Below are 12,275 nucleotides of genomic sequence, written 5' to 3' on the forward strand. Positions count from 1 at the left end.
ATACGAAGCATTGTTATTCCAGTTAGATAGTTTTTGTATTGTCTTTGACCAGTGCACTGCTAGTAGAGTGAAATTAAAAAAAAACAATAACGTACACTTTGCCTTCGATTTTTAAATCTAGAAAAAAATATATAAATCAACAAAGTGAATATCATAGATAAAAAGCTTTAAATTTGTGATTGGAGTTATAGATTAAAAAAAATAATTTGATTTGAAAATCGAATACGAGATTTTTGAACCATATACTTAGTCATTACCTTAGTTAAGTGAACCGGAAAATACTTAAATTTAAATTCGTACGTGATAACCGTTGGTGATAAAATTTAAATTGAATTCATACCTAATAATAAATAAATAATCAGTCTTAAAGTAACGTGTAACGTTAATGTACTAAATTTGTGTAGAATATGGCAGATTTTAATTCAAATTACTTGGTTTTTGTGATCGTGAGAATTTTTGTAATTTTGAGAATAAGAAGTGATGTTTTTTGTTCGTTAAAATAATTTTATTAGTTAAAAAATCGTGTTAATTAGTGTCGTGTTTGAAAATATCGGTATAAATCTCATTTATATTTTCTTACTTCGAAAATAGAGATTTGTTTGTGTGGAAGCTGTAATAATAATAAAAAAATGAAGTTAACACTATTTTTTGTATTAATAGTGTTATTCATACATTTTATTTATGTAGAAGGGTTGAAGGCAAATGATACAGGAGTGTGCGTCGTCACTAGAAGGTATGTCATCATCATCATCATCATTAACCCATTTTCGGATCACTGCTGAGCTCGAGTCTCCTCTCAGAATGAGAGGGTTACGCCAATAGTCCACCACACTGGCCCAATGCGGAGACTTCACACACGCAGAGAATTAAGAAAATTCTCAGGTATGCAGGTTTCCTTACGATGTTTTTCCTTCACCGTTTGAGACACGTGATATTTAATTTCTCAAAATGCACTCAACTGAAAAGTTGGAAGTGCATGCCCCGAACCGGATTCGAACCCACACACATATCCACTGGGCTATAACGAATAGAATGTAGGTTTGTATTGAAGTATAATAGTAGCTTAAAGTAAGGTTGTTGTCTACGGTACGATGAATCTCTTTTATTACTCCGCGATGCGACCAAATATAATTCGCGGGGTTTTGTGGATGATGCGTAAATGCATTTTCTAGTGATGCGTAAATGCATTTTCTAGCTAAATCTCATTGATATACATAATTTATACATAACATAATTATTTTCCTGTTTAGATGCGTTTTTTTTTCATTTTTTTTTGTTGAGAAAGAATACAATAAGGAACTTAAGCTAACTTATCCTAATAATTATACGAATCATAACCACGCGGTGGGGTGGCAAGAATAAATAAACGCGATTTTTAAAAAGAAAGCTGGTTTTGGAGAGATCATAGCTATGTATAAGAAGATAGTGAATAGGCATCATCTAGGCAAGCGCGTTCCACCTTAGGCCACATCTACACTTTTTTTTTCTCTTCTCTTTGGCTTTCCACAGATTAGCACATCTACACTTACCATCAAGTGCTCAAGCGCGAGCTTATTCAATATAAAAAAAATGTATGAAGAAGATTATTATTTATATCAACCTATTTAAACGGCTCACTACAGCTGACCTCCCTTCTTATAAGAAAAGGTATATAAATATACCCACCACGCTGTCCCAACGCGGAGTGGCGGGCTTAGGGCGATTTACGTGTCCATTGGGGTGGTGAAATTTACAATCAAGGGCGTTCTTATGCAGCTTTATAGACCACTAGCTGACGCCGCGCGGTTTCACCCGCGTGGTTCCCGTTCCTGTAAAAATACGGGGATAGTATAGCCTATAGCCTTCCTAGTTATAGGGCTATCTAACACTGAAAGAATTTTTTTAAATCGGACCAGTAGTTCCTGATATTAGCGCGTTTAACTAAACAAACAAACAAAAAAGAACCTCCTTATCCTTCTAAAACAGACGTACTTCTCCGGACAAATATTACAAAAAGCTCTATTTAAGTATACTGCAAATTATCACAAGTCACATCAGTTGACTGGGTAGTTCACTGGGTCCTTATTTGAGCTACAAAATATTCTAGAAATACCCACAGACCAGACACGATTTTTAGTAATCGTATATTTTTTTTGGTTTTCAGTGTAAAGAAAACACAGCGCCGCGTTTATATCGCGAAATATAAATGCGGTAAGAAAATATGCAGCACAAGAAGAAACAAAATAAAGGTAACCTAACCTACCTACTACCTATTAATTTAAAACATATGTAGTTTTTAACGTCAAAAAAAGGTTTTATGATCAGAAAATTAAAAGTATTGGGGACAAAAACAAACATTTTTGTACTAGCAAATAAGAGGGGTTTCACAAAAAAAAAATTCTAACTTGTTTCATTATTTGGATTTACGTCACACGTTATACTAAGGCTGTGTCCCCAGTAAGCAAACTGTCAGCGGCCAACTGAGTTAGCGGCGTATCGGTTTAGTACGCCCTTCCATATATTTCAAATGGCGTGTTCACAGTTTGCTAGTTTTGCGCTCACTGTACGCAGTTTGCAGCGTTACGCGCGCCGACTATCTTAGTGAGCGGCCGACTCCCACCAAAACCGGTTCCAGTCGGCGGCGGCGATTGGTTGTTCGCCGGGCGTAGTGACTCAGTTTGCCGCAAACTGATTATTCGGATAGTTGGAAAAAAGCTATCATCGTGTTAGGACGTGTTTTTTTGCATCGCACCTAACTAATCTCAACGCACACACACATCACTGAAAATCCAAGATGTCCTTTGATACGGAAAGGTTCATTAGTGAAATACAGAATAGACCATGCATATGGAACATGTCGAGTGAAGAATACAGCAACAGAGTATTAAAGCAGAGCAATTGGAATGAAGTCGCTGAAATTATATACGATGATTGGCAAAACTTAGAAGAAAACACTAAACAAAAAAGAAGTAAGTTCCATTCTAATGAATTTATTATTTATTCAACAATATACTTGTATCACTCACTACATAAAACAAAGTATCATAATTTACATAGTATTTACGGCTTTACACACTCCGTTACACTATTTCTTCCTGTAGCTACAACTTACAAATATTTCTCTTGCCAGGATAGCTTTCCTTCGTTAAGAAAATAGTTTTTAAAGTTTTCTCTTGTTGTTTTTCCAGAATTTGATACAGTAATAATTTGGCTCCTTGAACTTGTAAGAGTTGTTGAGGTACGTCGCGAAATATGTGCATATTGTGCTTGTTCTCTTGCTATGACAAAATTATGTAAAATACAAACGGCTTTTACGATAGCGATGGTTGTATTCACATTAGTAGCGATCGGTGTATGCAGAACTCTCCATTTGCTTGTTAGGATGCCGAATGCACATTCCACGCATCTCCTAGCTCGACTATGACGATAATTGTAAATTCGCTCTTCCTTATTTAAACTTTTATTAGGAAAAGGCCTCAAGATATGCTTTTGTTATCCAAATGCCTCATCTCCAAGAAACACGAAAGGTTGGGGCAATCCATTTGAATTAGGCAATTTAGTTGAGTTAGGAATCTTCAGAGACCCACACGCCAATTTTTTGCCAAAACCACTTTCTTTAAATATATTACTGTCAGCATTTCGTCCGCAAGCACCTACATCAATAGCTATAAAAGAACAGTTTGCATCTGCTACGGCTAACAGAACAATTGAGAAGAACTTCTTATAATTAAAATAGTTAGACCCACTTTTTGGTGGTTTTCTAATACGGATATGCTTGCCATCGATAGATCCTATACAATTAGGATAGTTGGTTTTTTTATAATATCGTTTTGCTATTTCTAGCCACAATTCTTCAGAAGGTTCCGGCATTTCCTGTGGCTGTAAAATATCCCATATAATGCATGCAGTTTCACTTATTATTTTCGATACCGTCGATTTTCCAACAAGAAACTCTTGTGCAATTTTTCTGTAACTTAGTCCACTTGACAAGAATCTGGAAAGAATATTGAACTACCGATTATTTCTGTTTCAGTAAAAGACCTACAAAAAAAATGGAAGGGTTTGCGCGACTATCACACCAGAGAAAAAAATAAGGATTCCTCAGTCAAAAGCGGAAGTGGCGCAACAAAAAAACGCAAGACACCATACTTGGACATGTTACAGTTTTTAAATGTTTCTAGAGCTAGCAACCAGACATCTGGCAATATTAGCGCCGAGACGTCTAGCGACAGTAGCGCTATTTTAGATGAAAATGATCACTGTGTTTCAAGAAGACCAAAAAAGATGACTGTGTTTCAAGAAGCCCTAATTAACTCGATGGAAAAAAAAGAGAAAACGATCCAGATATGAACTTTCTACTAAATATTTTACCGGAAATGAAGACAATGTCCCCAACACAGAATTTTGAATTTCGGTTCGAAGTGATGAAAATTATTAAAAATATAAAATATAGTGTACATAATAATTATGACGGTGGTATGATGCTAACTGGATGGACGAATGCCTACCAGTACCCACATCAGTATGGCTATGCGAGTGGAAGCAGCAGTACACCAAATGTGCAAAACTACCCTCGAAACAGTCCATCACATAGCTCTACAGGTTCTTCAGCGGAAATAGAAGACATAGAAGCAATATTGCGAGGCGATTCAAACCACACTGAAGATGAGGAATGACAGGTTACCAACTTAATGTTACCATATATGTTCTTAATTCAATTTAAATAATACAGTAACTTTGAAAAGTGATTGTTAAATTAAAAACTATAAATGCGAAAGTGACTTTGTATTACAATAAAAATAACATATTTTTTTAAAATCCTAAAGCGTTAATTATTTACTTACCTCAAAGTTATAGTAAGCCGTTCTTCGGGACATAATGTATCTCTTGTGATATTATTTTTAGCTATGTACTGGGTTATAGATTTAAGCAATTCATCAAATGTATGAGAAGTCATATTGAAATAGTCGTAAAATTTTTCTGGATGTTTCCTTAGTTCTGGATAAAGAGTGTGAAATTGTCCAATGCTCAACCTTTTCTTGTATAATGGGTGAACCCAGTGCTTCCTTTTATCCTCTTTCAGCGCTTCTAAGATACCAATTACTTCAAAAATATCCATCGTGACCAACACAACCACTCCCTTCGTACAACAAAAGTAAAGTGATAATTAAGTCGGTCGGCTAAATAAGCGGCTAACTCTCTCAAGTTTGCTTGCGACGCACGAAAATTGATTTGAGTCTGCAGCTAACTCAAATTTCAGTTCGCTGCAAATTTGCGGCTCACTCAGTCGGCCGCTGACAGTTTGCTTACTGGGGACACAGCCTAAGTAAGCGTGTCATTCCGCTCAGTCAATAATTGGGAATTGTTTAATTCATTCATTTCTCCAAAAGAGGAAAGGTAGTACGTTTTTCCGTATATTGTACGCAATTATACGTCATTGAGCAGGGTACTAAGGTGATCTAAAATCTCTGCCATGACAACCATATCGCCGGCAAATCGCAGTTGAGTGATGTACTTGCCATTGGTGTTGATGCCAAACCCGTTCCAGTCCTGAAGCTTAGAGACGTCTTACAATGCGGTGATAAATAGCTCCGGGGAGATTACGTCTCCCTGTCGCACTCCTCGCTGCAATTGAATTGCTCTTGTAGTCGGATCCTGTATACGAACTGACAGATGTAGTATATTATGAGGCCTATGTTCAGCAGTGGACGTCCATCGGCTGATAATGATGATACTGGTGATGGATTATGATGATAATGATGTACGTGTGTTTAGACCGTTTAACGGATTTTATCATAATGAGTTTAAATTACAGTGTGTGAAAAATTAATATGTGTGTGAAAGAAGTAGACGATAAGTTACTAATAATAGAAGCGATTAGAGATTGACATATTATTTTACCGACTCTACTTAAGTGGAGAAGGACTCAGAGATGAGGACGATGAGTTAAAATACATCGTAGTACAACGTGACGGGTAGCAAAGACAATAATTGTACCATAATTTTGTGGTGAGACCTGCTCAAGGTGTTGAGGAAACACCTTGAGCAGGTCTAAAAATGACCTTCCCTGCCTAACAATGTATGTGTAAATTCAAGTATATGATCAATTGCACTACAAAATCACTAACACGATAAAACAAAGTGACGGTAAGAACGTTGGTCAACAAAGAACTGAAAACAAGTTATCAATCTCACAATCACAATTGTATCACTGTCATAATAACTTTATACATATACCTCATTTTTATAATACCTAATAGCAATTTATTACCTTTAATTTCAGGACTACATAGTAACTCAGAACGACATACTTTGCTGCAAGGGATGGACGTATTCCAGCACTTTGGATGCGTGCTCACCCCTCTGCAGCATGGGGTGCATAGGGGGTCGATGCACCGCCCCGGACGTGTGCCAATGCGACCCCCCAGCTACGTTGGATCCGGGAACCAAAAACGCATGCTACCTACCAAGATGTGATCCACCATGCGGTAATGGAACATGCACAGCGAATAATACATGCACATGTTTGCATGGCTATGAAAAAGCTAACAATACATGCCAGGCAAAGTGTGAGTCATGCCAAAACGGGCGCTGTGTATCACCAAACAATTGCCAATGTAATGAAGGCTTTATGAAGATAAACGGCACATGCTCCCTTCCAATATGCCAACCAAAGTGCAACAATGGAAAATGTACCGCAAACAATACGTGTGTTTGTTTCGATGACTACGAAAAAGTCAACAATACATGCCAGCCTAAATGTGAGTTTTGCCAGAACGGTCGCTGTGTTTCCCCAAATAAGTGTGAGTGTTTTGATGGCTATGCCAAAATGGATGGTGTTTGTAGACCCTTGTGTGTGAATGTAACGAATGTGGCGTCACCCACGTGCAAGTGTGTTGAGGGTTATTATCGGTGCTATACGCCGTGTAAGGACGATTGCATCGTTTGTGATGATAATGGAAAGTGCAGCCGTCCAGTTGACTGCGGGTAAGTTTTAGCTTAATTTAACTTATCCTAATAGCTATATTTTGTTAGGTGGTAAGCATCGGTCTTGGCTAGTTACTACCGGAAAAGACGTACCGCCCAGCGATTTAGCATTATTGTACAATGCCAATGAAAAATCCGTCAGGGTTTTGGTAGAATCTTCAAAGACTTTTTATTCTGATTAATAAGTGCCGTAGGCCCCTTAAGGGATCTCATCGGCGTCACCGGGGGATTTGGGCTAGCGTAGAAACCACGCCTGATGGGGAGAAGCAGAGTAGATGGGCGGAACGACTTTTTATGGGTGTCTCCGCTGAGACTCAGACCTCGGCTTAAAGGGCCGTTCTGAAAGACTGCTATATCACTTAACATCAGGTTAGATCTCAGTCAATGCTAACTTCTCATTAAATAAAAAAAATACAACCACACATGGAATGGTGGCAAGAATACTGGCTTCATTTCTTTTTGTCAGCCAGACTGATCCTCTGCACAATAATGTGCCAGCCCTTCACCAGTCTAGGCAATTAGTCGCTTGTTTAGAATGGTAGTACTTACTATGCAGTAGTTATGTTAGTCTATACTTTTGGAACGCTGTTTCCAGCCACCACCCCTCGGTGATGAAATCCAACCGCTTTACCGTTGAGCTAATGAGGCTCTTTTGGATGTAGTGGCATAGAAAACATATGGTAGTGGTAAGGTAGTAGAAACAAGCCTTAGACATTAGACAATTGATTGAATCTAATGATGAAAGTAATAGTGGTAAGTGATGCCGTTTTAAAGACATAAAAAGAATATTATTAAGAAGTTAGAACCAATAAACCCTTACAACAACTTTTTTATCGGTTTAAGCTCAAAGCTCATTAGTACGCCTCGGACACGTGATGGAATGCCTCGGCTACGCCTTATTTACCGCGCGAGGTCACCTCGCTGTCCGCTCGCCAGCAAGGCGCCTACATCACTTTGGATGTACAAGAACTGGGGGACACTTTTAACACTTTTGAGTAGTTATTCGAGGTAAGTTAAAAGCTTGTCCTGTACCTCTTCTATGCTACTCTAATATAAAATTAGAGACCTGTCTTGGGAGCAGTGAGGTCTTTTTTTTCGTAAAAATTATCATTGAGAATATTTTTATTTAAAATATTTTTCAGACAATCTGTAGTTTTTATACATTAAAAGTCACATTTAAATATAGTAAAAAAATAAAATAATGCAGATTTTAAGTCGGGTCTTTGACTTTGCCAGGTGCAAAAAAAACTAGAATATCCCTATGTTTACCTTTTTCTCTTTGAATATAAAATATAAAGTTATTCAGATTGCCTCAAAAATATTGTCCGCAAAAATTAAAAATTCCTACTACTCCCTAGCCAGGTTTCCAGTTCTGTGGGGTAAGGGTAGCATACGAGAAGTACAGGACAAGTTTAAGACTCTATTATCTACTCAAAAATGTCCACCAGCTCTCGGAAGAATAAATAAATTGTAATGAAAAAAATCTGTGGCTGAGTTTATTGTGGGCTCTTCCACACAACAAGAACAAACTCAGCATTTGTTATGTGGGTTCTTTGTATTCGTTGCAACTTTAATTTCAAGCTCTCTACTTTAATTATCACCATTATCTAATAACATAACCTTACGTTTCAAAAGTGCTTGTAAACTAAGACTAATTGAAATAAAATAATTTTGACTTGTGCCAAGCCGTTGACGAGTGAACGGCGGGGTGATACGTGTCCGGGGCGTAATAGTGAGTTATGAGCTTTGTAGTCCTTGACACTAAATTGACCCCGTTCCGCCGATTTATCATAAGCGACATTTTTGTATGAAATGAGGTTCATATTGTGACATTTTAAACTTTAATGGGTCAGCCTGTGTTGACGGAATTTTCCTTAAGCGTAAACTATAAAGTTGCAAATGCTTAGTTTGTCCAACAATTTTTAAATTATCAAGAGCACTAATAAAATTTCACGTGTTCATCAACCGATATGAACAAAACAGGCAGCATTTATAACGGCGTTACCACGATCACGATGTCCAGGCTTCAATTCTAAAGCTGTTAAATACTGAGCTTTTCTTCTAGAAATTATCAGTGTTTTACTGATAATTTCTAGAAGAAAAGCTCAGTAGTGCTCAGCCCGTATTTGGGAAATTGGGTGATACATACACCCCATTACTCGAAGAGCACATAAAGACGTCGGTCCTGGTCATTATCTTTAAACATTTGATTGAGGTCATTAAGAAATAAGCCTGCCAACCCGCAGCGAAGCGATGTGGATGTATACTCCATATACCCTCATATAGGAAGGCCTAACACTGTAGTAAGCCGTTAAAATATGCTGGTAAAGGTACACGAAAAATTAATTGAAAAGCTAGCTTTTTGACGGCCTCCGCGGCGCAGTGGTATGCGTGGTGGATTTACAAGACAGAGGTCCTGGGTTCGATCCCCGGCTGGGCTGATTGAGATTTTCTTAATTGGTCCAGGTCTGGCTATAAAAAGCGAGGCGGAGAGCGATGATATAAAAAGCGAGGTTCCCAATTCATAAGCGGGGGTCTCAAAAATTTACATAATTTTATACCGAACAGCGAGTTTTCTAAATAAAATAAGTTACAATTGATTGTTTTATTCTAAAACTATTACGTGGTTGGTTTTTATCCCCAACGCAAATTTCTGTATTTAGATCTTCACATTCTTTGTCTTGTTCTAGGAAACGGTAGATATGTAGCAAGTAGACAGGGGGTCCACCGGAAGCTAACTTTTGAAATTGGTCTATGAGAAATATAACTATGAGAACCTCCTCCTAACAAGTTAGTCCGCTTCCATCTTAGAGATCTTATCATCACTTACCATCAGGTGAGATGGTTGTCAAGGACTAACTTGTAAAGAATAAAAAAAAAGAACCGCTGGTCTAGAAGCTTTTGAGTCTCGAAGTCGAGATAATCTAGACCAACAAGGAAGTACAATGGCTGGCCCTGGACAAGTTGGCTGGGATGTTTCAACGATGTATCATCCACGCGTCAAACGATGCGCGCACGCATGCAAATGTCATAAACATCCTGCCGCCTGCGTTGATAACATGTGACCCGAATGTTTGACAGGGAGATCAGAAAAGAGTTGTAGTTATCATGGTGTGATGACCAGAACTTATGTTTGTCAACCCATGTCATACCATAGGTATTATGGAGTAGGACCATTGTGACTTTTGGTGATAGCATGTAACAACATACATTACCAACTACAGGGCCAGGCTTCCATTCTTAGAGGAAAGGAGGTTTTTCGCTGAGACCTACCTGCTGCTCCTATTCCGGTTGGATTAGGGTGACATTGTTCAATGACATTTTTTTCTTTTACATATGACAATATTACCATTCCCCTTCAACTAGTCGGGTAAACTGTATGAGGATTGTGTATAACAATTGTCCAATGGGGCGGATCGAATCACCACCTCACAGTGATGAGTCCTACCGTTTTACCGTAGACTTTTGACAGATGTTACCTAATGATAATGACTGACAGCTTCACCCTTCAAGCAATGTGGGCATAACAATACCAACTGCTCGATCACGGGTTCGAGACCTGGGTAATGCTATGAATTACTGAGTTTTTGTGCTAAGAAACTTTTCAGTTAAAATTCTCAGCGTGGAATTGGGAATTTAGTTGTGATACACTCGCCTGACCACGTTTAGTCATGATCATGAGTCATTATCATTAACAACAGCGGTGATTGTTTAAAATATTATTAAATAATTATTAACCCCACTCCCACTTTATCCATTAATTTATTTTGTCTTTTGATATACGAAACTTTGTTCTTTTAACATTTTCGGCAAGTATTTTTATATTAGGTTTAGATATTTTTATTGTCAACCAAAACGTTATATAAACGACCGTATAAATCGACAACCCTAGTTAAAAATAATCACAATGTCGATGTCGATATCGACATTATTAATGAGTTACAAGCTCATTAGCAGTACGTGAACGGTGTTATGCAATGTGTAGCAGCTACAGTAGTAGGGCTCTTTGTGACAGAGCTTGTACGAGGAAGTACTACCCTTATTTCATTTTTTATTTATGCCATGAATTATTATCACCATCGTGTTGCGATGTGAAGGATATGCCTTAGTTTGATAAACACAGCGCTGCACTTAGAGATTTCAAACCTCGTTTTGCTCGTACTAAGAAATGGGCAAAAGTTACCTTTATTATAATACCTTTTCGTCATCAAAAAGTATAAAAATGTTGACATGATCTTCAACACTGTAAATACAATACGTTTAAACAATGTATTAAAACTAAGGTTTTGATACAATCGATAAATTTAATAAAGACAATGTAGTTAAGTTAGTTTGATCAGTTTTCATTTTCACACAAGAAGTAGAATTAATCATTTTATTCATCAGAATATATACTTGTATTACAATTAATAATTATTATTTCACACGAGAAGCTTTTGAATTTATTGCCAGCTATTCTTAGCAGACCCGTCTAGTCTACAAATGGTCAAAATTGATGCTATAAAAGTGCTGGTAAAGTAACTGAACAAATAAAACGAATTTTGATATAAGTTTAGACATACAATTGTCGTCAGGGGTGTAGAATAGGACATTGATCCTTCATCAAGAAATGAGTCCAGTAATCTGAATGAACATATTATACGATTTATTATTTTTTATTAATTATTATTTAATATTGATGTTGACTCGTCGTTGCATAACACCTCTCATGGAAAAGTATGAGTCATCGCCCACTGACGCGAATTGAAATCGTCATTCATCGCGCATTCACCCGTAAAAGGACGGACGGAGGCGCCGCGGAAGTGCGCGATTAGTTTAATAAAATTTAAAAAAAAATCCTGCTACATACAGATATTTAGGCGCACATTTATTAGTGTAATATGTACCTAATCTTATAATCTCTCTCGTTTCAAGCTTAAATTCTAACTTGAACTTCACTAATCGACGTAGTCATAATTTCGGGAAAAACTAACCAATTCTTTCAGTACTTACAAACAGATTGACGACCTTTCTGGTACTGTTGAGAATGCCTTGCTTTATAACAAAAGGTTTCAGCTAAGTTTAATTTATGATTTTATGATTTTCTAAACCGATTCAGGTCTTTAGTCAGTTAAGCGAAGGCTTCTTGTTACTACTCTAGGTGTCATTTTTTTTCTATTGTAAAGTACCAATTTGGTACTTCATAAGATTACCATCTCGTCTACTTATGTGACTAATTAGTAATTTAACTTTAACCTGGACTTATAATATATTATTATGATAATAAGATAATGTCCAATAACTTAATCTTAGTCTTTCACTAACTATTA

The 12,275-nt window shown here is 37.2% G+C and overlaps 3 protein-coding genes across 4 annotated transcripts in view; 2 read left to right on the top strand and 1 right to left on the bottom strand.

Moving 5' to 3' along the window:
• LOC112052633 (cell death abnormality protein 1-like) overlaps nt 1-12,275 on the top strand; it is a 26,208-nt gene continuing 13,933 nt past the window's right edge. The window contains exons 1-4 of one of the 2 annotated variants that reach the window (XM_052884587.1): nt 1-144; nt 592-733; nt 2,144-2,228; nt 6,263-6,966. In XM_052884587.1, the coding sequence (XP_052740547.1) occupies nt 630-733; nt 2,144-2,228; nt 6,263-6,966 (893 nt within the window). In that variant the 5' untranslated portion in view covers nt 1-144; nt 592-629. The remainder of the gene's footprint in view (nt 145-591; nt 734-2,143; nt 2,229-6,262; nt 6,967-12,275) is intronic. The other variant, XM_052884588.1, reaches the window with a different exon arrangement.
• On the top strand, nt 2,459-4,824 carry LOC128198545 (uncharacterized). The gene is made up of 2 exons (XM_052884592.1): nt 2,459-2,948; nt 4,013-4,824. The coding sequence occupies exons 1-2, from the start codon at nt 2,774-2,776 to the stop codon at nt 4,327-4,329; spliced, it is 492 nt and encodes a 163-aa protein (XP_052740552.1). The 5' UTR covers nt 2,459-2,773; the 3' UTR covers nt 4,330-4,824.
• Nucleotides 2,954-5,098, bottom strand: LOC128198544 (uncharacterized). The gene is made up of 2 exons (XM_052884591.1): nt 4,824-5,098; nt 2,954-3,973 (listed from the first exon to the last, which is right to left on the bottom strand). Exons 1-2 carry the CDS (start codon nt 5,096-5,098, stop codon nt 3,472-3,474), a joined length of 777 nt encoding a protein of 258 aa, XP_052740551.1. The 3' UTR covers nt 2,954-3,471.

The sequence above is a fragment of the Bicyclus anynana genome, chromosome 12 (assembly GCF_947172395.1).
Source record: "Bicyclus anynana chromosome 12, ilBicAnyn1.1, whole genome shotgun sequence".
NCBI lineage: Eukaryota > Metazoa > Arthropoda > Insecta > Lepidoptera > Nymphalidae > Bicyclus > Bicyclus anynana.

What these genes read in the sequence shown, in the direction of transcription:
- LOC128198545 (XM_052884592.1), top strand. Translation starts at nt 2,774, where the DNA reads ATGTCCTTTGATACGGAAAGGTTCATTAGTGAAATACAGAATAGACCA. An exon ending in AAACACTAAACAAAAAAGAA is followed by an intron (nt 2,949 to 4,012) that starts GTAAGTTCCATT and finishes TTTCTGTTTCAG; the next exon opens with TAAAAGACCTACAAAAAAAA.
- LOC128198544 (XM_052884591.1), bottom strand. Translation starts at nt 5,098, where the DNA reads ATGGATATTTTTGAAGTAATTGGTATCTTAGAAGCGCTGAAAGAGGAT. An exon ending in CGGCTTACTATAACTTTGAG is followed by an intron (nt 3,974 to 4,823) that starts GTAAGTAAATAA and finishes TATTCTTTCCAG; the next exon opens with ATTCTTGTCAAGTGGACTAA.